General features: G+C 40.4%; 1 protein-coding gene across 4 annotated transcripts in view; it reads left to right on the top strand.

Moving 5' to 3' along the window:
- Positions 1-24,609, top strand: part of pdzd2 (PDZ domain containing 2) — a 116,975-nt gene that overhangs the window by 17,266 nt on the left and 75,100 nt on the right. For all 4 annotated transcript variants that reach the window (XM_033620026.2, XM_033620027.2, XM_078170972.1 and 1 more), the window contains exons 2-4: positions 4,909-5,254; positions 16,361-16,839; positions 21,806-22,319. In XM_033620026.2, the coding sequence (XP_033475917.2) occupies positions 5,135-5,254; positions 16,361-16,839; positions 21,806-22,319 (1,113 nt within the window). In that variant the 5' untranslated portion in view covers positions 4,909-5,134. The remainder of the gene's footprint in view (positions 1-4,908; positions 5,255-16,360; positions 16,840-21,805; positions 22,320-24,609) is intronic.

Below are 24,609 nucleotides of genomic sequence, written 5' to 3' on the forward strand. Positions count from 1 at the left end.
TCTCCCTGTCCACCAGGCGCCCTCAGACTCTTCCACCTTCCCTTATCTCTCGTGAAGTAAAGCCTCCAGTCCCAGTCACCTTACCTTCCCCACCCACCTGCTCACCTGTGTCCACTTGCCCCCATTAACCCTGCAGTATTAAATGAGCACATTTCCACCCCCTGTCTGATCATCAGAGTTTCTGTGTTGCAAGTTGCCATGTTGCTTCATGCCTCTGTTTTACAACCTCTACCTGTACTTGCCTGTAAGCTTAGTTTATCAATAAATCACTGAATTCTTCTGCCTGGATCCAGACCGTCTGCATTGTCTGCATTTGGATCCCTCCACTTCCCCCACCTACATGACAACAGTAGTTTGAACTAAGGATTTGTAACTTTAAGAATAAGAGGGAGCAAAACAAGGAGATAGGGGAGATGGTAAGTTTGAGTGTAGTTCGGAAGAGGACCGGACAGGACCCTCACCATCACGAAATGCGGATAGCCAAATTGACAACTTAGAAATGTTTTCTGCATAGCTGTGGCCAAGCGCATTATGTTTTTTGGATTGGCTGTCTGTCTGTATGTATGTCACTATGTCTTTCTGCGTACTGGTGAACGCAATATCTGAAGAGTGCCTTGACACAAACATTCACTTGGCCTTAACTCAAGAATTCATGTGCTAATTTCGCCAAAATTTGACACACATGTCTAATAGGATATATTGATGAAGTGATGAAACCATATATCCAAATGGTCAAAGGTCAGCTTTACTGTGACATCATAATTTTCTGCAAAAACATTTCTCAAAACAGAAAGGGAGACATTTGGTTAAATACTGAATTGTTGACACTAATCTTGGGTGCCCACCTTAAAATGGTGCTAATTATATAGATCTTCTATGCTAGGCTGAAGATGTGTGTGAAGCATCCACATTTTAGAAATTCCAGCATCTTTGCAGCGCCATCCATATTTGAAGCATTGTCAACTGTCATGGCTACATATGAGTCTGGAGGAACATAAATGTAAATTTTTACTTGACTGGTTGGCAGAGATATACAACTGTGACTAAGTAATTCTAGCTCTAAGTAGCCCCTTCCACACTGCCTCATCAAAGTGGGAATTTCACACTGTTGTGCCACCTCAGTGTTCTGTATAAAAGTTTAAAGTGCGGAATGGGGGGGACAGAGGTGTCTCACCTTGAAGGCGGCATCGGGGGTAATAACAGCGTTGAAACAATGTCTGTATAAAAGGGAAAGCTGGAAGGACAAGATCATGGACGATGTGATTGTGATGTTTTGATGACATGTTATGTGTGCGTCCCACTGCGGATGGTTTAGATAGTAGCTTGTAGCAGTTAGCAGCTAGCTTCTGGGTCTGGGAGCTCCTTACTCTCAGAAAAGAGGACATCAGTTGCCATATAACAGAGATGGTAAATAATTGTTATTGCCATGTTAATGCCATTGTTATTGTTTAGAACGCATTGCAGATGCGTATGTTACATGTCACACCCGTCACGCTGCTCAGCCAACATTTAAATTTGGGGCCATGTGGGTAGAAAATGGGCTGAAAAATGGGCCCCATATGGGACTGTCCACAGGTCCATGATGGCCACATGCCAACTGCCCACTTCAATGGGTTTACCCAAGTGGGCCCCAGATAAGATTCCCATTTTGGGCCCATACCCACTTGGTAATCCTAGCATAACCCATGTGGGGCCCACTCAGGTAAACCCACCCATTTGGGTAGTTGGCATAAAGCAATTATAGAACCTGTGAGTAATCCCATATAGGGCCCATTTTTCAGCGCACGTGGGTCACACATACAAATGTTGACTGGCTTCCATGAAGCCGGCAGGACTAAAGGAAGGACTTCTTAGTGGCCCTGTATATATTGTGCGCTCTCTGTGTAAAATGGGCTAATGAGTATTTGCTACTTCTCTGGCTCAGGCATTAAATTTAGATTGATTTATTTGGGCTTTTCAGTTCCACTTAAGTCTGCAGTGTTCTGTTTTATGAAGATTTGTTTCTTGTACATATACTATATTCGGCTTACAGATTTGGAGATGTGTAAATGATAATCTATCACATTGGATTTAAATATTTCAGGTACTGGACGTGGTGGAGGTCTAAGCCTTAGGAGTTAGATTGCTAGCGATAGTGGAAGTAGGAGAATAAGTCATACAAAGGAAAATGATTGGTAAGTAAGATAGAAATAAGATCAGCAATAATGCAAAAAAAAAGTCAAAGAAAGAGCCAGTACCAGACTATGTGCATAACATATGGCTGTTGGCTGATCTCCCCCTGAATGGGAGGAGCTGCCCTTTAAGAATGCTGCATATTTAGCTAAACCCAGAAAAGCTCCCCCTCATCTCTTGGACTTCCTTAGTCATCTATTATATGACTGTTGACACAGTGTAAAAGCTCCGTCTCCCCGAGCTCCTACTATACCCTCACCTTCACTACCTTCTTGTAAACTCACACCTCCTATTCCAGTCTGTGGTTCAGTTCAGGCCAGAGCAGGGCAGGCCCTGTTTGCCTTCACTTGGAGTGTACAGGAATAGTAGAGGCAGATGGTACCACAAAGACCAACAGTTTATTTGAAGCCCAAGCTCTGCATAGTCATTAAAGTGTGGTCTCATGGTAGCCTGCGTTTTTGTCTATATCTGCCACAGATGTGGCTGCACTCAGCTCTCTGTCTATAGTTAAGCATGGAGATGAAGGGTCAACCCAGATTCCTCACTTAGGAGCCTTTCATTGTGAATGGGGCCCCTGAAGGACTCTTGCTTGTTTAGTGTGCTTCACACCATTTACAGTGAACTTAACATTACTGTTAGCCAATTACAAAGCATAGCCTTATAAGTTATGGAAGTAAAGCATACATTTATAGATTTCTTTTTTATCAACCAGGCAGTTGTTGGTTTTAATTTATTTCAGTGGGGTGAGACCAGGCACTTTTTAGCTTTGGTGTATTTCAGGATGTTGTACATTGCTATAAATGGATAGACTTAGCGTAAATAAACTAAAATAAGAGGCACTTAAAAAGTGTTGTCATGGCTCAACCTCAGATAAAGTGAAAGTTCACACCAGGGACGGCTCTAGACTTATGGGGGCCCTAAGCAGGATTCAGTTTGGGGGCCCCTCCTCATTGAAATGTGTTGGAACCTTACATGGCACTGAACCAACTTTTGTAATGTAAATATTGGTTTAAGGAAACATAATGGACAAATAAGCATGTTAAAGACTAAAGTGGGATCTATCAGCAGCAACACTAGATTTAATGTTCTTAATGGTCTTTTTGAACTGAACTTCAAATGTAATTTATTTAAAGGGATAGTTTGGGTTTTTTGAAGTGGAGTTGTATGGGATACTTATCCATAGTAAGTGTATTGCATACAGTAGATGTGAGTCTGCTCCTCCACAGCTTGGAGAAACAGGCTGGACTCTGACTTGGAAGCTAAGCAATGTACTGCTGTGGGGGGTCAGCAAGAAAACATATTTTAGCCACCTAAAAAAGTCTTTATCAGTTTAAGTGTATGCTACCTTGAGGGTAATTTTCACCACTTTACCTTAACAGCTTCAGTTCCCCATCAATGCTCTCGTCAAAGCCACCAGATTCCATTGACAAAAACTCTATTTTAACATTGCTGCTGGTCTACCACCTCCTCAATCAGTTAGTTAGTTTGTGTTATTGTGTGACTTTGGTGAATCTGAAATTACACTTCTATATGCCAAAGTCACACAATAGCAAAAACTAACTAACTGATCGAGGCAGTGGTAGACCAGCAGCTCCTGTGTTCAGCAATGTGAAAATACAGTTTTTGTCAATGGAATCTGGCTTTAAAGAGAGATATAATGGCTTCATTTTCTTGGTGGAAATCACTGGCTGACATTAAGGTGAAACAGTGAAAATATTCTAAATATAATGTACATTGAAACTGGTGACTAAAGCTTAAGTGACTAAAATATGCTTTGTTGCTGACCCCTCCACAGCAGTGGATTGCTTAGCTTCCATGTCATACTTAAGACAGCTTCTCCAAACTGGTGGTGTGCTGACTGATATCTACTGTATGTAATATACTGTCTGTGGATAAGTAGCTACCTCATACAACCGAACTTATAAAAATCTGACCTATTCCTTTAATTTAAATCATAGGCTGTAATGTTGGTAATCTGTTGAGCAATAGCTTGGGACTTTTGTTGTTGTCTTGCTTATTAATTTTATTCAACTGATTTTTTTTAAACTACAGAATCCTGGGAGTGCTTGTTCTGGAGGGGGACAATAAATTACTTTCTTAGCCTACCTAAATCATCCATTTTGTCTCTGAGCATGTGGTTTTGGCAATATTTGTTAACAAAAATAGCACAAAATTGTGCTTTTTTTTTGTTATGATCTCTTGTCTCTTGTTCATTAAAAAAGTATTTTCCATGGGGCCCCAGGCAACTGCCTACATGGTTTAATGGGCATGGCCAGCTCTGGTTATTGAGGATGGTCAGTATTAACGTGTTCAGCTAAGAAAAGTGAAAGCAAGATGTGTTCAGTGGCATTCTATACCAGAGAAAGTTTTTTTTGTCTTGGGCATCCAGTTTATTGCCTTTGACACAAATTCAGATTTCTGCAAAATGTAAACTGTAAGATATACTGTGTGTAAATACATGTACTGGAAAATTCTGGCAGACATTCATAATTGTGAATCATTAGCTAATTGGCCTTTATCTGGTATTTGAATTATTCTTAAAAATCAAGTATTTTTTAAATATGGACTATTCATTAACATTACATCTGTTATGCTGACCTACTAAATACAAAAAGAGGAGATATGGGCAGAGTTACAAAAACAAAAAATTGGAAAAATATTTTCATTGATGTTATTTATTTTTATACACCTTTTTATCTCCTACTTCAATGTAAAATGTTCTTGTGTTGTCTTTAGGACATGGCCTGATGCTGCAGACCTATCCAGTCAGTCATCCAGTTTTTTCCACCCTGGCTCATCTGGAAGTCTCTGAGTAGAGTTTGTCCAGTTACTCTGCAGCCCTCCTCTTTCAGAGATGGATTTGGGGCCATCAGCCCACACTGGTTCCTGTGTCTGCACTAACTGTTGGAAGCATCAGAGCGGCTGTTGGTGAGGGACTCCCCAACAGGCCCAGGATGCCAGGATGCCCATCACTCAGGACAACGCCCTCAGCATCCTCCCACTGCTGGAGACCTGGCATGGGCCTCAGAGCACAAGATCACAGCAAGACCACAACCTAAATCAAGACAACTCTGGATACAAGGTACTTCATCATCTTCAACCCCATGTTTCTACTTATGTATGGAATATTAAATACAACATAGAGAAGTGCGTTGCCGCCATTGTGACGAAAAAAAATCTGCTGTTTGTCATTTTAATGAGGACATTTCCTCAGTGTTTAAAAGATCCCTTTTACATAGCAAGATATTCTTCCAGTTAAGACATATGCTCTCATTATTACTAGATAACTCACTCATTCACTCATCACTCATTTTATTAACAAGAAACATGTTTAAAAATAAACTTTTGTTATAACACAATAATAACATATCTAACTAGTAACTAAGGTGGAGGAAGTACTTAGGGTCAACAGTCCAGAGCAATGGAGAGTGTGGAAAAGAGGTGAAAAAATGTGTGTAAGCCGGTTGGAACGGGTGGAGAAAAGTGTCAGGTGTGAGATGTGTGATAGAAGAGTACCAGCAAGATTAAAAGGAAAGGTGTCCAAGACGGAAGTGAGACCAGCGATGTGGTTTGGTTTAGAGACAGTGGCACTGAGGAAAAGACAGGAGGGAAAGCTGGAGGTAGCAGAGATGAAGATGTTGAGGTTCTCCTTGGGAGTGACAAGGGTGGATAGGATCAGGAATGAGTACATCAGAGGGACAGCTCATGTTAGATGTTTTGGAGATAAAGTCAGAGAGGCCAGACTGAGATGGTTTGGACATGTTCAGAGGAGGGATAGTGAATATATCTGTAGAAGGATGCTGAGGTTGGAACTGCCAAGGCCTAGAGGAAGGATGGATGTAGTGGAAGAGGATATGAAGTCAGTTGGTGTGAGAGAAGAGGATGCAGAGGATAGGGTTAGATGGAGGCAGATAATTCGCTGTGGCGACCCCTAAAGGGAACAGCCGAAATACGAAGAGAAGAAGAAGAGAAGAGAAGCTTGTGTGTCTGTCTGTGTCAGCCCTGTGATAGACTGGTGACTTGTCCAGGATGCCCACACCCTTTTGTCCTAGAGCAAGCTCAACCACACTGCAGCCCCGATGGTACTTCATCCTTCTGAGTCCCAAGCATAAAAAACAAAACAAAAAAGAAAAAACCAGAGTAAACAACATTTTGACCACACATTATAGTTTTTTTTCTGGCCAATGTAGGCTACAGTCTCTCCATCTTCTTGTAAATGCCATATGTAAGTAGGCCTGTCAGGATAATTATGTCATCGACTTATTAACTTCTTAAAAAATTATTGAGGTCATGTCCATATATTATACGATATCCCCCTTGTGTTCAGATGCTTTTGTGTTTACATCAGAATGTCACCAACATTTTAGCCAACAAGATGCCGGAATAAACAGCAGAGTTTTGCCTGTTAAGGAATTACTGTCTATGCCGCCGTGCCAAATGTTTCGTATTTATTTAAGTGCAAATTGTTACCAGAACCAGAGAGTCAATTTGAAAAAAAAAAATTCTGTAGTATTTTTTTAGGTTTCATTTATTGAGGATATTTTGAGTTTTTTTCATATTCCAATCCCCAATGAATTTTTTTGAGAGTGTGTATTTGCGATTTTATAATCAAAATATCAGTGGCATAAAATGGTCTTCAGCATTGTTTATCGCAGTTATTTCTGGGACAATGTATCATCCACCAAAAGTAGTTTTTAGGACAGGCTTATATGGAAGTTTCCTACTATAACAACAGTTTATCATATTATATTGAGAAAAGTTTGTTTTAATGAGATACATGTTTGTTTGTTTTTTGCTGTTTTTTTTAATCAAATTAAGTGATTTGTTGTAAAAAAAAAAAAAAGAGGTTGTAAAAACTCAATAATTTGGTATCATTACATGAAAAATATGTTGTTATAGCATTAAAAGAGTATTGTTAAACTTGAAAAGTTTTTCATTATAATGAGATAGTGAGCAGAATATTGGGTTTTATCATGGTGGAACCAATATGCCGCCGTACAAGACAGCAAATAATAACTAATAATAACTTTTGAAGAACCTATAAAAAACGCAGTTGATTTAACTTATCAGTTTAGACATGCCGTGCCATGCTGAGCTGCGCCAGAGATGAACCTTTTCCAGACCTTTTCCTCACCTCTGTCTGCAGGAGATCAGAGAGAAAGGCATTATTTAGAGTCTTTGTGTGTTCAGCTCTTAGTACTTTTGTAGCTTCTAACTGAATCTCTGTGGTTTGGAGTTTAGTTTCTCTCCTGTGTCCTGTTTTTACTTTAAATATCTGTTTTATTTTACTATTTCTTGATTAGCTATCAGCTGTATTAGACTTTCTATGAAGTTGTTGCTCGAAAACTCAACATTTCCTTATTTTGCTGCTTCACACTTAAGAGTTTTTACACAACAAAATAACAGGGGACTTTTATTGTGAAGAATTAATGGGAAATTAATGTGTTTATCACTCAATTAGCCAAACTTGGGCCTTTCTTCAATAAAGTCAAGTCTAATAATGCCACAGGGAGGAACGGAAAAGCAGAGGCAGCCACAGTGAGATGTTTTCTTTAGTGCCCTGCAAACAGCTCACCTTCAACAGGTAAACCTCTTTTACCTGCCCTGCTGTGAAAAACACATGCAGCAAAAGTAACAGAGGATTGTGAATAGTCGTGGATCAGCCCCTGCCTTTAAACGACATCATTGGTTGATGACCCTAATGGCCCTAACCAAACAAAACTAAGCCAAGCCAAGCCAGCCCATGACTGTTGAAAAGGGGTAGATGACCAATATATTTTACAGACAGTTAACCCAAGGCTGTTTTACTCACACACTTCTGACAGAGTCACTACATGGCTTAGCTTGGCATTCCCTTTGTAGTTTTTAATATGATGTCGAGCTATGCAGAAATCTAACATTAGATATGGGAGTGATAATATACACTGAACAAAAATATAATCACAGGTGTGGCATATCAAGATGCTGATTAGACAGCATGAATATTGCACAGGTGTGCCTTAGGCTGGCCACAATAAAAGGCCACTCTGAAATGTGCAGTTTTGCTTTATTGGGGGGGTCTGGGGGGGTCAGAAAACCAGTCAGTATCTGGTGTGACCACCATTTGCCTCATGCAGTGCAACACATCTCCTTCGCATAGAGTTGATCAGGTTGTTGATTGTGGCCTGTGGAGTGTTGGTCCACTCCTCTTCAATGGCTGTGCGAAGTTGCTGGATATTGGCAGGAACTGGAACACACTGTCGTATACGCCGATCCAGAGCATCCCAAACATGCTCAATGGGTGACATGTCCGGTGAGTATGCTGGCCATGCAAGAACTGGGATGTTTTCAGCTTTCAGGAATTGTGTACAGATCCTTGCAACATGGGTCCGTGCATTATCATGCTGCAACATGAGGTGATGGTCGTGGATGAATGGCACAACAATGGGCCTCAGGATCTCGTCACGGTATCTCTGTGCATTCAAAATGCCATCAATAAAATGCACCTGTGTTCGCTGTCCATAACATACGCCTGCCCATACCATAACCCCACCGCTACCATGGGCCACTCGATCCACAACGTTGACATCAGCAAACCGCTCACCCACACGATGCCACATACGCTGTCTGCCATCTGCCCTGAACAGAAAACCGGGATTCATCCGTGAAGAGAAGACGCCATCGAATGTGAGCATTTACCCACTCAAGTCGGTTATGACGACGAACTGCAGTCAGGTCGAGACCCCGATGAGGACGACAAGCATGCAGATGAGCTTCCCTGAGACGGTTTCTGACAGTTTGTGGAGAATTTCTTTGGTTATGCAAACCGATTGTTGCAGCAGCTGTCCGGGTGGCTGGTCTCAGACGATCTTGGAGGTGAACATGGTGGATGTGGAGGTCCTGGGCTGGAGTGGTTACATGTGGTCTGCGGTTGTGAGGCCGGTTGGATGTACTGCCAAATTGTCTGAAACGCCTTTGGAGACGGCTTATGGTAGAGAAATAAACATTCAGTTCATGGGCAACAGCTCTGGTGAACGTTCCTGCAGTCAGCATGCCAATTGCACGCTCCCTCAAAACTTGCGACATCTGTGGCATTGTGCTGTGTGATAAAACTGAACATTTTAGAGTGGCCTTTTATTGTGGCCAGCCTAAGGCACACCTGTGCAATATTCATGCTGTCTAATCAGCATCTTGATATGCCACACCTGTGAGGTGGGATGGATTATCTCAGCAAAGGAGAAGTGCTCACTAACACAGATTTAGACAGATTTGTGAACAATATTTGAGGGAAATGATCTTTTGTGTATGTAGAAAATGTTTTAGATCTTTGAGTTCAGCTCATGAAAAATGGGAGCAAAAACAAAAGTGTTGCATTTATATTTTTGTTCAGTGTATATGTTGTCTACTTTCAGATCTTTCAGAAAATCACTGACGTGTACATCCAGGGCACATAGGTTGAAATATAGAGTATATTAATATGTGATTGATCTAATACTGACTGTACCATTAGGCAAGAAAGGCCTGGAGCTCCTAACTAAAAGAGGCCCATACCAGTCATAGATTTATGATGATATTTAGATATAAAAATGGAAAATGATTTTACAATTATAACTCAGACATATTTTGCAGTAACTTAAAAATAGCCTCAAAGTGCTTCTCTTATCACCATCAACATGCAACCCTCCTGTGCACTACACAATAATAGAATAGATTTGCAATGTTTTCCCTGTGACATGGACTCACTTGTTTGATGATGATAGCACTGCCCTTCCTTTTCTCCCCAATCCTCATGAAAACAGACAAAGATAATAATAATAATAATATGAGAAAAGAAATATAGTTACTGTATTTTCACTTCTACTGAGGATTCAGTTTCTTCTGGGCCAAAGGGAAACATGGTACTGCATGTATCTGACTGCATGTTACCAGTTACTTTGCACATTCAGATTTCACACACTCAACATACAGTCAACAAATACATATTATTTTAGGTTAAACTATTCAGCAGTATGTGGTTTGGTATTTAAGTACTCAGAAATAGTTCCATCTTGAAGCAGTAAGTAAACATAAATGCATTTTCTTGACTTATAAGTCCATTTTTTGAATGCAAGACTTTCATTTTTAATCAGTTATTTATTTTTACAGTGATATCAATAGTTTTACTTGATTATATGATCTTCTTCCATCACTTCCAGTACCACAAGGGTGTAATAAGGCCCGGTGAAGACACTAACTACGAAATCCCTAAACCAGCCCCTAAGTATAACTCAGCAGTGTAAACAGGAAGTCTCATTGTCCATGATAGCTATTTATGGAAAACGGACTTGTGGACAAATGCTGGATGGTGGTGATGTGGCTGACAGTTTACAATTTAATATACAAGCTTAAAAATCACTTTGTTTTACTTGAGAAATGGATGAGTCCTCTGCTCAGTAGTTATGTGTGTTGAAATACATCTAGCAATGGGTAAAAGGAGTTCATCAAAGGAATTTATTTTATTTGATATTTATAGTTTCACAAGTTAAATGTTGTCTCACGGTGCAGTTATTATGTTCATAGACACAGCCCATGCATAAATGTCTTGCAAAAGAGTCCGTGGAGCTTGGAATCTTTTCAATGTCAATTTTTGATTCCCACCATCCTCAGGTTTAAGGAAAATACACAATGGGTAGAAAAAAAGAGCACACAGAAAAAAAACTAACATACGTAACATTGAACTAAAGTGTACATTGTACAGAGTGAACAGTGAAGAAAAAGTGAACTATAAATTAACACTAAACTTGTCTAAATGGGAGGTCAAAGAGTCCAGTAGATCACATCATTTAAAAAGGTACGAAATAACAGGTGCCCATTTAGTTTGAAATATATCTGTTTTGCAGTCTAGCAGTTATACTTTCCATACAGAAATTGTCTTCCTCCATTGCCTTACTGTGGGGCGCTGTGGCCTTAGCCAGGAAATTGTCATCATCTTCTTTGCAATCAAAAAAAGTATTCTCAGTAATGATGTCCGGTTATCACATACATCCCTTGGTACTGTTTCTATTAAGTAAGAAGGTTCTAATGGTAATTCTCTATCCAAACATTTGTTTCTTATGTTGGATGTTTCACCAATATCCGACTAATTTTGAACAGTCCCAGAATATGTGTGTATGTTCTCTGACCAGGCCACAGCCCCTCCAACACCCCTCCATTTGAACTCCTTCCAAATAGGGCTATTTGTTCAAAACCCTGAAGAAGACCTGCAGTGGTCGAAACATGTTGGCTCTTTTAATGATTTAGCCACTATAATAAAGAGTTTATAATATTTCTTTCCTTGTTTTTCTATATGTCTTTTTCGGAGTGCCTGGATTGCCTTCCTGTCGATCCTGTTGTTTCCTGATCTCCATGAGCACCCGACACAAGATTTTGATCTGCATTTGCATATACAGAACTACCAGTTGTCTCTCTCTTTTTCTAGGGCTATTTGTTACTTTATGTCCCTCTCTGCAGAATAATTCCCTCTTTATCTGGAATCATGATGTTCATCTCCAGTTCCCATTTTTCCTTAATATCCAAGCTGTTATCCACAGATTCTTCTTGTCTATATAATGATGAAAACTCTTGTCTGTTGGTGTGTCTGTTTGTCTGTTCCATGTTTTTCTCCTCACTGCTTGGTCAATCCATGTGAAATTTGGCACAGTGGTAGAGGGTCATGGGAGGATGCAAATGACGCAATATTACATCAGTTGGCCAAAGGGGGGTGCTATAGCAACCAATTGAAATTGCAAACTTTGAATGGGCATATCTCATGCCCCGTATGTCGTAGAGATATGAAACTTTGCACAGAGATGCCTCTCCTCATGAGGAATAAATTTGCCTCAAGAACCCATAACTTATGGTTTTATAGGTTTTCCACCATTTTGATTTTTTTGAAAAACACTTCAAATCGATCTCTTCCTAGGAAGTTTGACTGATCTGCATGAAACTCGCTGAACATAATCTAGGGACCAATATCTAAAGTTCCCTCTTGGAAAAAGTTGGAAAACTTACTAAAACTGAGCTTCTATAAGGCAATGAATATTGCGGAGGGCGTGGCTCATCACATAAAGGTGTATAACATCTCAAGGGTTTCACCGATCACCACACAACTTTGTAGGCATATGACCACACATAATCTGAGGGGACCCCTCCATTATTGACCCAATCAAACAAAATGGGGACGCTACAGAGCTAATTTCTTATCTAGGCCTAACCGCCATATCGGTTTTTACTAAACTTGGTAGATATGTAGAACAGGACGCCTCAAGGTGACTGGAGAAATTTAACTCTAATTGGCAACTGGGTGGCGCTATAACAACAGAAAAATGCTTAAAAATGGCTAAAATGCGACCGATGGCTGTGGCTCCCCCTGTGGCTGAATGTTTTGTTTTTCTTATTTTTGGTATGACTAAGTCATGGCATGGTATGCTGTACATAATGACGGAAACTGTCAGTGTGTCATTCTGTCAGTCAGTCATTCTGTCTGTCCCACATTTTCCTACTCACTGACGTGGTCAATCTATGTGAAACTGCACATAGGCATTGAGGATTGGCATAGGTAGAAGGTGACAAAGTTACCAATGGGTATGGACTAGTGATATTGTATTTATCTGTGATATAATATTCTTTTTAACAGTTCCTTTAATTGTTAACATCAATAGTGTTCTAAATTAGATGATAAAGTACAGAATTTTTCCCAATCTTCATGTTTCTGTAGATAGTGTCTCAGTTGGAGATATCTAAAGAAGTCATGGGCTTGAAGATGATATTGCCAGTATATGCCGAAGTTGTTCTAAGGACATCAATCAATCACTTTTATTTATAAAGCCCAATATCACAAATCACAATTTGCCTCACAGGGCTTTACAGCATACGACATCCCTCTGTCCTTATGACCCTCACAGCGGATAAGGAAAAACTCCCCAAAAAAAACCCTTTAACGGGGAACAAAAACGGTAGAAACCTCAGGAAGAGCAACTGAGGAGGGATCCCTCTTCCAGGACGGACAGACGTGCAATAGATGTCGTACAGAACAGATCAGTATAATAAATTAACAGTAATCCGACAGACAGAGAGAGAGAGAGAGAGAGAGAGAGAGAGAGAGAGAGAGAGAGATGCAGGTAATGACAATAGCTTACAACAACATTATTGAAAGTAATAATATTATAGTTATAGTTCTGGCTACTGTGGTACAATATGTTGAAAGTATGTATTAATATCTGGCAGTATACATGTGTGACAATAATCATATGTGTATAATAACAGTAGAAGTATGACTAATGACTAATGATGGCAGCAGCAGCAGGAGGCATCTGGCAGGACCACGGCAGCAGCACAACTACACACATCACGCTGTCCAGGCACCGCTGCGGTATGAGTTAATCTGAGAGACAGTGGAGCACAAAGGCTCCGGAGAAGAAGCTGAGTTAGTGACATCGAGAATGGCCGAGTTAGCAAGATGCAGAAATAGAATACGAGAGAGAGAGAGAGAGAGAGAGAGAGAGAGAGAAGGTGCCCGGTGTATTATAGGGGGGTAGACTAGGCCTAAGTCAGCCTAACTAGGGGCTGGTACAGGGCAAGCCTGAGCCAGCCCTAACTATAAGCTTTATCAAAGAGGAAAGTCTTAAGTCTAGTCTTAAATGTGGAGACGGTGTCTGCCTCCCGGATCGTAACAGAAAGATGATTCCACAGGAGAGGAGCCTGATAGCTGAACATCTGAACTCCTCCTTCAGCTAACTGACCCAATATGGTTAAACCCCTGTCCTCCCATTTCTGGAACCCTGCTCCTAGTGTGGATGGTAAAAAATCAGTATCACCTGCAATCTTCATTGCACGAGATGTGGGCATGGGGAGACCTAACTTATTTCTCACCTTTGATCATATTTTTAAGGTAGTTTTCGCCTATTGATTATTTAATTTTCATTCATAAATGGGATTGTATCCAAGTGCACTCCATGCAACAACTATGAAACCATTGATTTAAGCTGGGCAGCCCAGTAATATTTTTCCAGGTTTGGACTTCCTATCTACTAAGGTCATTTCTTATTTTTCTCCCATCAATTTTGCATAATTAGCCGTAAACAATTGTGAAGCTTCAGGAATTGTAATTATTTCTTAGTATCTAACCCATTGTTAGATGAGTGAATTTTCAAATTTTCCTGTCAGCTCTGCAGGCTATTACCCCACCAGCATCATCGCCTCTGACTTCGATTGGTTAATTTGGTACCCTGAGAGGTTTCCTTATTCTTTTAGACTTTCTGTCAAAGCAGGAACAGAATTAAGCGGCTAATGTATAACACATTGTCTGCGTAGAGTGAATGTTCTCTTTGACTTGTATCGTTTATACCCTTGGTGTTCTTATTTTGTATAATTAAAGCTGCTAGTAGTTTAATATTTATAGCAAAAAGTAATGGACTAAGATAATCGCCCTGTCTTACCCCTCTCTCAAGGCAGAATAAATCCAAGCAGCACCCATTTACTCTGACACACGACTTTTGAATTTTGTGTATGACCTTGACCCAGTCCACAGACACTGGGTGGAATCCCATAGAGGCCAGTGTTGTATCCCAAAATTGCCAATTCACAGTATGCTCTCTGTGTGTCAAAACTGCTCAACATAGACTTTTGCATGTTTTTTTAGCACGTTATAATATGAAGTAAAGTCTTATGTTGTTAGTGTCTTGTCATATTTTTTGCCAAAATATTGGTCAGCAACTTTTGATCATTACACAGCAGACTAATGGTCTGTACCTTTCACAGCATGTCAAGTCTTTGCCTTCCTTGTGAATGATTGATATGGTTGCTTCTGACCATGTATGTGGTAGGTCACCTTTGGAAATGGTATAATGCTGTTTACAGAGATTACACTGGCAATCTGAACTGGTCAGTGGCGAAAAAAAGCACTTTTAATGCGCAAACTTATACGGGACGCATTTGCCCCCATTACCATTTTAGCTTGTTTCGTGGCTCCCGGTTGCATCCGCCTCGCTCAATACTGAACCAATTTTAAAACGAGTTGTATCTATGAATCATACGCACATATACACATGGGGAAATAGGGCCCAGGTTGAAAAATACCGAAGTTATCCTTTGTTTTTGGTGGTCATAGGTCAAAGGTCAAGGTCACTGTGAACTTGTCTGTCTCATTCTTGTGAACATTATAGCTCAAGAACAACTTAAGAGAATCTCTTGAAATGTGGCAAAACATGCACTTGGACTCTGATGAACTGATTAGATTTTGGTGGTCAAGGGTCAAAGGTCTAGGTTGTTTTGACTTTGCTCGTTTTCGTAAACGTAATAGCTCAAAAACAGCTTGAGGGTATTTCTTCAAATTTAACACAAACATTCACTTGAACTCAACAACAATTTAATCAGATTTTGGTAGTCAAGGGTCAAGGTTAGTGTGACCTTGCACCTGTCTCTTTTTTGTGAACACAATATCTCAAGAACACCCAAAGAGAATGTATGTCTGTATAAATCACTTTTCTGGCCATTACTCAATGTCATATCTCAGGAACAGAAGGGGAGACATTTGGTCAGATACTGAATTGGTGACTCTAATCTTGGGTGCCCACCTTGAAACTGTGCTGATTGTATAGATCTTCTGTGCTGTCGGGGGGACAATGGGTGTAAAGTATCCATGTTTTCACAGACGTGGATGGAAACTGTAAGAGAAGCCTGACTGGTGTGTGGAGGCAATAATTCTAGTTTTGTCAGATGTTGTTATGTGTAGAAGAACACTGTCACTGGTACTGAATGTCAAATTTGAAATGACCAACTTCATGACACTCCAAAAGTTACACATGTCAAACACATGTAACTGTTAGTGTAGACAGCTGCACTGGTTAAAATGAAAATGTCTGTTCTGTCAGACAGACATCAGAAAGACAACTGAAAAATGTGACTGAAACTCCCTGCATAAGTCTCAAATGTAAATGGCTCTCTTGTAATTGAGTCTGAGTAAGTAAATGATTTTCCTGGTAAAAACCGAACCATAAAAGGGAAGCCATGCAGAACTTCAGAATGCTAAAACACATGATCATTACTTTATAGGAAGTGAATGTTTAGTTGTTAAAGACTTTTTAACAAAAGTTATTATCCACCTTCATTCACTGATTGGTCACTCTTCTTCTTCTTCTTCTTCTTCTTCTTCTTCTTCTTCTTCTTCTTCTTCTTCTTCTTCTTCCTCCAGCATGTGGATCAGGACCCCTACCAGAATGGGGAAGGAGATAGTGTGTGCAGTAGCAGCAGTGTTAATAGTGTTAATATGGAGGACTTGTCTCAGTGTCTGGCTGCCATTCAGAAGTTGGTGGAGTACATTAAGTTCAACTTCATGGAGGGTGACACAACTCCATCAGCCAGCCCATCCTCCTGCAGGGAGGGGTTGGATGTTGAGGTTCATGCCGTTTCCATCAGTAAAGATGAGGGTGATACCTCTGAGTTTGGCCTCAGCTTCGGGAATATCCCTATTTTTGGGGACCCTGACGGAAGAAAGAAGGGAGGCCCGAGGAGGAGGAGGGACCACGGCCCCATCATGGATGTAGGCTGCATCTGGGTGACAGAGGTGAGGAAGAAGAGCCCAGCAGCCCGCTGTGGGGGCATCAAACTGAGAGACGAACTGCTGTCACTGAACGGCCAGCTGATGGTTGGAGTAGATGTCAGCGGAGCCAGGTAAAACCACTCAAATGAAAACTGAAACCAATCATGTGAAGGGAATAAATACTGCAATGATCATCCACATAATATACTGTAAGCTCAATGTAAAAAGATGGTAAAGGAAATTATTACTTATCAAATCACTGTACTTTATCACATTGAGGCAACAATCCTGTGAATCCAACATTGCTATAAAGTAGTTCTTCTTATCGATGTGCAACATTCCCTTATTCATACAGTGATCCCCCACAAGGGGGAAATGACAGATTATTAGATCCAGCTTTCTATATTATTAGTCCCATAGAGTGCCGCAGGGATGACTTTTTTCTGTAGGCTGACGCAGAAGCTAACTTGGTACTGGTTACCTGGACAAAAAGCCTATGAGATTTTCCCCCTGAATTTTAAATTACTGCAGAAAATAAGCTCTGTGGCATGGAGCATTTATGATACTTACATGATTTGTTCAGTAAGGTAATCTTTACAAATGAACGCTTCTTTTATGATTTTTGAAGCCTAATTGCTAATGTTAGGATAAAAATGAATGATACCAATTGCATGACTACAACAAGGCTGTAAAGTCATGTTCAGTGTGATGATACAGTCTTATTTAGACACTTGTTAGAAACCACCTTTTTGCCTTTTTTAAGAGACATAAAAGCTTCAAAATTCATGAGTTGGGTTCTCTTAAGTCTCTTAAGCTTGTGTTGACCACAGACATTGTTTCAGATGTCTAACCAAAAACACATTCAAAAAACCCATTGACTTCCCAGATGAGGGAACTAAAATGCTAACTCATTTACAGGTTTTAGGACTCAATCTTGGGGCACTCTGTTCTTATTATCTATTCTTCTTATGAGAATATTTTTTTATTTTTTCCATTTTTAATGAAAAATGCATGAAGTGGCACACTCATGATTTGTGTTGATCTAAAGACATTTTTTGTTAAGGCGTTGTAGCCAATAGCATAAAAACATTCACACCTGTCATTTTCTGTTTAAAATTGGACACATTAGCAGCATCTCGACGTACATCAACAAATAATAGTGAACAATGATAGTTGTCCCCCGATATTTCCCAGAGCCAAAGTGATGTCTTGACACTTTTGGTTAATAAGTACCTGAAAAGAATAATTGATCATCATAAATGTTGGTTATTCTTTTTTTTAATTTATTTATTTATTTTTTTTTTCATTCACTAATTCAGTTGCCTTTTTCATCCCACTTGGGTTATTATAAAAAGAGGTCTAACGATCCCCGGGTCCCCATTTGATCACGTCTCTTATTTTTCAAATTTAAGGTATTAGCCCCCATGTAAATTTAATTTAGAAATATAATTTACATACAGATGAGTTTCGTTCTTTCTGCTTTCCTCCCCTGTAATATCCAGTATGGGCTGCATGGGCAGCAGCTCTGTGGACCTGTTCCAAGCTGGGGTGTTTCCACTGTGTGGGAGTGAAGATAGAGAGCTTTTATAACCCATGGTGGTTGAACATGATATCCAGCTCCGTCTGACATGTGCAGTGTTGTTAAATTAAATGTTCACTACAGTTAGTTTGTTCCTTTGAGCGATCTCTTTGCCATCTCTACGCTGCACTGTTAGGAATGCAAGACACCTGACAAACATGATTAGCATACAGTAATAGCAGGCTTCCCAATGTGTATAGTTTGGCTTCTAACTTGTAGTTTTAAGGAAACATATGTTATCATGTTTGTCTTTTAATTTGTTTTGACCTAAATCATAATCTGATAGTGATGAATACAATGATTTAGCCCCACTACCTCCATACACTTCACTGGGAGCACCTTGTGGTGTTGGTTTTTTTTTTAAAGATATTTTTAAGGCATTTTGCCTTTAATGGACAGGACAGGTAGGCATAGCGTGGGGGGGAAGGGGGGCTGGATTTGAACCCGGGCCCCTGTGGCAACAGCCTTGTACATGGGGCGCCTGCTCTACCCACTAAGCCACCGACGCCCCACCTTCTGGTGTTCTTTGTGTTGTGGTAAAAGGTCAAGGAAAGTCAATTTTATTTATATGGCCCAGTATCACAAATCACAGATTTGTCTCAAGAGGCTTTACAGTCTGTACAGCTTACAAAACCCTTTGTCCTTAGACCCTCCCTTCAGATCAGGAAAAACTGGCAGAAAAAAACTTTAACCCCAGGAAGAGCAACTGAGGAGGGACGGACAGACATGCAATAGATGTTATGAGTACAGAGTAATGACAATCCAAATGACAAGCTGTATACATAGAATGTGAACACATGAAGAAAAGCACAGCAACTGACTCTTCAAACTAAGAAATGTAGCTGAAAAGTAAATCTGACTGTGATGTGTGACTAAGCATTTGCTGAATGAGCTTGAAGTGTTTTGCAGTGGATCTGGGTCTTTTTCAAAGTCAATGCTTTTTCTTCTCTCCCTTCTTCTTCTTCTTTCTTTGTTTCTATTACTTGTAATACAGTTTCACTCACTAACTTCACTGCTGAGCTCCAGAGATGCTGCTGTGACTCTGTAGACACAGCTTTGTACACAAGCACAGGAGGAACCAGATTCACATTTGAACTATTCTAAACTACTGATTTAGAGGAAGAAAACAAAAAATTAAGCCGCTTGCTGCACAGGCAACTGTTCTCATCCTAGGTCATCAAATACCAACGCTTTCTCACACCCCTTGGAATGTGATGCCGACACCGAAGGTACCTTTTGGTGTCTCTATGAGACTCACCCTTTAGCTGTATGTGACACATAGCTGTCACCTGTGTGAAGCACGTTGGAACATGTGGTTAACACCCATGGTTAGGTTTAGGCAGCAAAATCACTTGATGTGAGAAAAAAGCATCATGTTTTAGATTAAAATAAGTATGTAAGTAGATAGTAGATACTAGGTGTGGGAATCACCAGAGGATGCATGATACGATATTATCACGATACCTAAGTCATGATACAATATTGCAATTTTAAATATATTGTAATATGCTGAATATTGCAATAAAATATATTGCGATATGTTGCAATCTATTACCTTTTTTCCACTGTAAATTATGTCTCCAAAGTAGGGCTGCTCGATTATGGAAAAAATCATAATCACGATTATTTTGGTCAAAATTGAACTCATGGGGGCATCAGTGGCTTAGTGGATAGAGCAGGCGCACCATGTACAAGGCCATTGCCGCAGCGGCCCGGGTTTGACTCCAGCCTGTGGCCCTTTGCTGCATGTCTCTCCCCCCCTTCACACTTCACTATCCTATCAATTAAAGGCAAAAATGCCCTAAAAAATATCTTTAAAAAAATTAACTCATGATTATGCAAATGATTATGCAGCACACGTGATGTTGTTTACACGACGGCATGTCATTTCTGTCTCTACATGGTCGCACGTTTACAATTCTCCTCTGCTCTGTATCGCGCACGGCAGAGTTTGGCCCATTTTGGCACACAAACACAGACACGTGTGCATGCACACACATGCGTGCGCACACACACACACACACACACACAAACACACACAGACCAACCCCTCAAAATAACATCTCCAGACGTCCATGACCAAAAATTTTTTACCCTTGATTTCATTAATTTTGAAATCGTTTGACCTCAAAATCATAATTGCGATCACCAAACGATCAATTGCACAGCCTTACTCCAAAGGTAAACTTTGTCAACATCTGTTTTATCTCATAAGATAAAGTTTTCAGTCTGTTCATGATACATAACCCATTTTTTTTTTGCAGCAAAAATGTGTCTTGTGGACTGAAAAAGCAATTGATTATATTATTTTAGTAGGCTACTTAATGTTTAATTTGTATTAGTAATATTGATAATTTATAAAATAAAAATAAAAATACTTGGCCCTGTGTGATGATATGATATTGCTACACAACAATATTGCAATACTATGCTGTATCAATTTTTTCCCCCAACATAGATACACAAAGACCATCATCCATGGATGGGTTTACACTGAAGTTAAGTGAAAGCTTGTTGCATCTCATAGAGATGTCCAAGACCCATTCTCAAAACGCGAATGGGTCTTGGACACGGAGTGAACATTTCCTCTATTCTCGAGGGGCGGTATCAACGGCTGTCACTCAAAGTGCCCCTTCACGCAGTTGGAAAGACGAAAAACCAATCAGTAAATGAAACGTGTGACATAGGCTAGCACAGAGCCACTGTAAACAGACCAGCAAGCAAGTGCAGCGTGCAGCGGAGATGAGCTGTGATGATGTCTGGGAAAGAGTGTTGCCGTCTTTGCAGATTTCCTCCTCACTGTGGACTCCCGAGTTGCATGGCTGTGATTCCCAGCTTGGTCGCTTCTCTGACCTGCTCCTCCATGAGAGCAACTAGCAGAGAAACAACAATAGCCACTGGGTTTTCACTGAGTCCCATCTTTTTCCTGATCAATGGGGTCAGTTGGTAAATTAAACTTATACCAAACCCCATAGGACAAAGGGATGTTGTATGTTGTAAAGCCCTCTGAGGCAAATTGTGTTTTGTGATATTGGACTTTATAAATAAAATTGAATTGAAAGTTGAATAGCAGTAGGGGTTGAGCAGGACCATGGCAGCAGGCTCAACCACGATCCAAGAAACCTGCAAAGCGAGAAAGTGCCAAGACTCCAGGAAAGTTAGTAACATGCATTAATGGGACATGAATACATGCGGATGGAGAGAGAGAGAGAAAGGAGGAGAAAGGAGCTCACTTTATCAATGGAAGCACCCAGACAGTCTAGGCCTACATAGCAGTCTAACTAGGGGCAAGCCTGAGCCAGCCCCAACTGTAAAACCCTACCCAAGTCCACTTTTCACGTTTAAAAACAAAATGTTAGTTTATATAAGAAATGTAAGACGAGGATGTAAGAAATGCATCAAGCGCTCATCTATTCCCACAGAGGTGAAAATGTGGGGAGATGTTAGGACTGTAATTTTTCTTATAATAATTGAACCTGGATGCAGTGACAACATTATCCCACAATATTTTCTTACAGTTACCTGGCTGACCAGTGCTGGAATGGAGGCTGTATCTACCTCATCATGCTGCGGCGAGTCAAGCGAAAGGCTCCTCTCCCTCCCTGTAACGTCAATGGCAGCATCAGTGCCCCTGTCAGCAGTGATGGCTGTGAAGAGCAGAAGCAGGCCAGAGCTACCTCTGAGCCCTCTGACAGCTCGGCAAACTGCAAACGCATGCGCAAGTTTGGTGTCATATCACGATCATCCTTCAACCGAGACAACAGGGACAGTACTGACTCAGAGCTCCAGAGCTGGAACAATGGCTACAACTCTTCAATTCCCTCTGATGCAGGAGTCAGTTCTCCAGGAGATGACTCAGGTTGCATTCTCTCCACACACACGCCCAATGAGGAAAGCCTGGACACCTTTCCTCAAATGAGAACTGTTCCTCAGCGTCAACACAGTGGAGGCACTGCCACTCTGCCTGCAAGGTGTCACAGTCAGCTGATAGAATTCAAAATGGATTCATTCAGCAGTGAACCTTCAAGTCAGGTAAGACACGCTGCTCACATACAGGACTTTGATTTAAAGGCCCAGACACACCAAACCGTTTTCAGAGCTAGTGGCGAAAAAGGCCCTCTGCTGTGTCTTCTGACATCACCGTGTCTCAGTCAGAAAGTTGCACATTAACACACTGCAAAGACTACAGCTGGCACCCAACCAGCATATATGTTCTGCGCCTGCATGAGAGGAAGCGACACCAGCAGACGGCGGTAGTCTGTAATCGTCATTTAAAAGGGGAAACCAGAAGACCGTCTTGATGCTAATTAGCCAGTTATCACGTTAACAACACAATCCAAGAAAGTTGAAAGAACAGAGCATATTTACAGTGTGCCAGTGAACAGTAACACAAACCATTAGGAAACATTTCTGCTAAAGAGCTCAATGGCTAAAGAAAAATAGTCTGACCTCATGGAACAAGTTTGATCTTGCTCCCTCTGGACTTAAGCTCTTTGTTTACTTTCCCCACTTCCATTTCTCTTCTTTTGCTTTGAGCTGAAGTGCCAATCAGAGTGATTTCATTTACCCACAGGCACCACCGTCGTCGATTTATTGTGGGGACACACAGCAGTGACCAGGGCGTCAGACGCTCATTGATTGATGAACATTGACTGATGGCCGACCGTCGGCTTGGTGTGTCAGGGCCTTAATGCACGATCACATGGGACAAGTCAGGGATCACACTACTCACTCAATTCAAATTAATTCAATAGGCGTTATTGGCATGATAGTTGTAATGAGTTGCCAAAGTTTAGTCCCTAGATTTTTTTGCATTTTTTTATGACTTAGCAGGAAAACAGCTGACAGTGGTTTCTAGTCAGGAAGAGTTGTTAGGTTTTCAAGGGTGGGTGACTTGATTTAGATACACAGCAGAACTTACCACTGGTCATTTAGCCCACCATCATTCCTTATGTCAGGTAATCTGTCAGGAGATGGTGGCGGGAATGGAGAAGTGTATACATAATGTGATATTTGACATTCTGGGGGCCATTTCTGTATGTGAATAAGTCTGTACATCCACAAGCAGATGGATGTAGAACAGGTGAGATCATTGTTCACTGTGTGTAGGTGTGTACATTTTCTTGTTTGTGCAGACAGTTTCCATGCAGACATTTAGAACATGTCTTACAACACGCATTGATAAATGAGGCCTCTGAAGATGTCTGTAGGGAATAAGTCTGTATAACAATCAGGACTCTTCTTGCATTCAGAGCAATAAGCATTTGAGTTTATGTCTCTCTGTACTGCAGATTGAACCCCAGGTTATGGCAGTGGGCCCTTCTCCTTTGAGCATTATTTAGAGGGAAACAGGAAACCTCTGGTGATGAACCAAATGATTATCATGTAATTCTCAGCCCACCTGCCAGAAGAAAATTATCACATTGTATGTTTCTACAAACCAGGAAACATTTGTATGTTTCATTCATATCATATTAACATTTCTAAAGTGACTTAGTATAGGAGCTGACTTTGTCATTGGGAGGCGAAGGGGATGGGTGGAGGCACCTACCAAGCTGCAGACCACTGTTCAAGACAAACAAACAACAAAACTGGTTGTTTCTGAACGACCCTTTGCGGTGTTTTTTTATTATTATTTTTTTATTTTAAACATTAACATAATCCAAACAAGACAAATATCATGAAATGGCACAAAAACAAAACAAAGCCACTCCAAAACAATACAACAATTAAAACGAGAACACAACAAAACTTCACAAACATACAAAACGTAAACCAAAGACAAACAAATAAATAGAAAAATCGCATCCTTCTTCTAGACTTGGCCTTAATGAATTCCATTTTTTATCATAATCATTCCTTGTTCCCTGTCTGTTAGCAATAATACCTTCCAACATAAAATAATGTTTTAAGAAAGCAAGAAAAGTGGGAAGAGTCAGTCTTTCTTTTCCTTTGCTTTTAGGCTCTTGCCTAATAAAATAACAGTGTTTACAATGCTAGGACATCTATTTCCCAGTTCACCAACTATTATTGTTTGAGGGCACATAGTTAACATAATTGAGTGCAAAGCGACCCATTTCTTAAAGTTGATCCAAAAGCTCGCTACATGAGGACAAAACCAAAATAAATGCATAATATCTGGGTTCCAGTCACTCTACCAGTCTCAGATGAGTAATTAAAGCATGCTAGCAAGGGATCTTTTATATAGTCATAAAATATCTTATAAAATTTGATTGGAATCCCATCTAGACCTGGTGATTTGCCTGATTTAAAAGAGTTAATTACTTCATACAACTCATTCTCAGAAATCATACCTTCACAA

The sequence above is a fragment of the Epinephelus lanceolatus genome, chromosome 9, assembly GCF_041903045.1.
Source record: "Epinephelus lanceolatus isolate andai-2023 chromosome 9, ASM4190304v1, whole genome shotgun sequence".
NCBI classification, from domain to species: Eukaryota; Metazoa; Chordata; class Actinopteri; order Perciformes; family Serranidae; genus Epinephelus; species Epinephelus lanceolatus.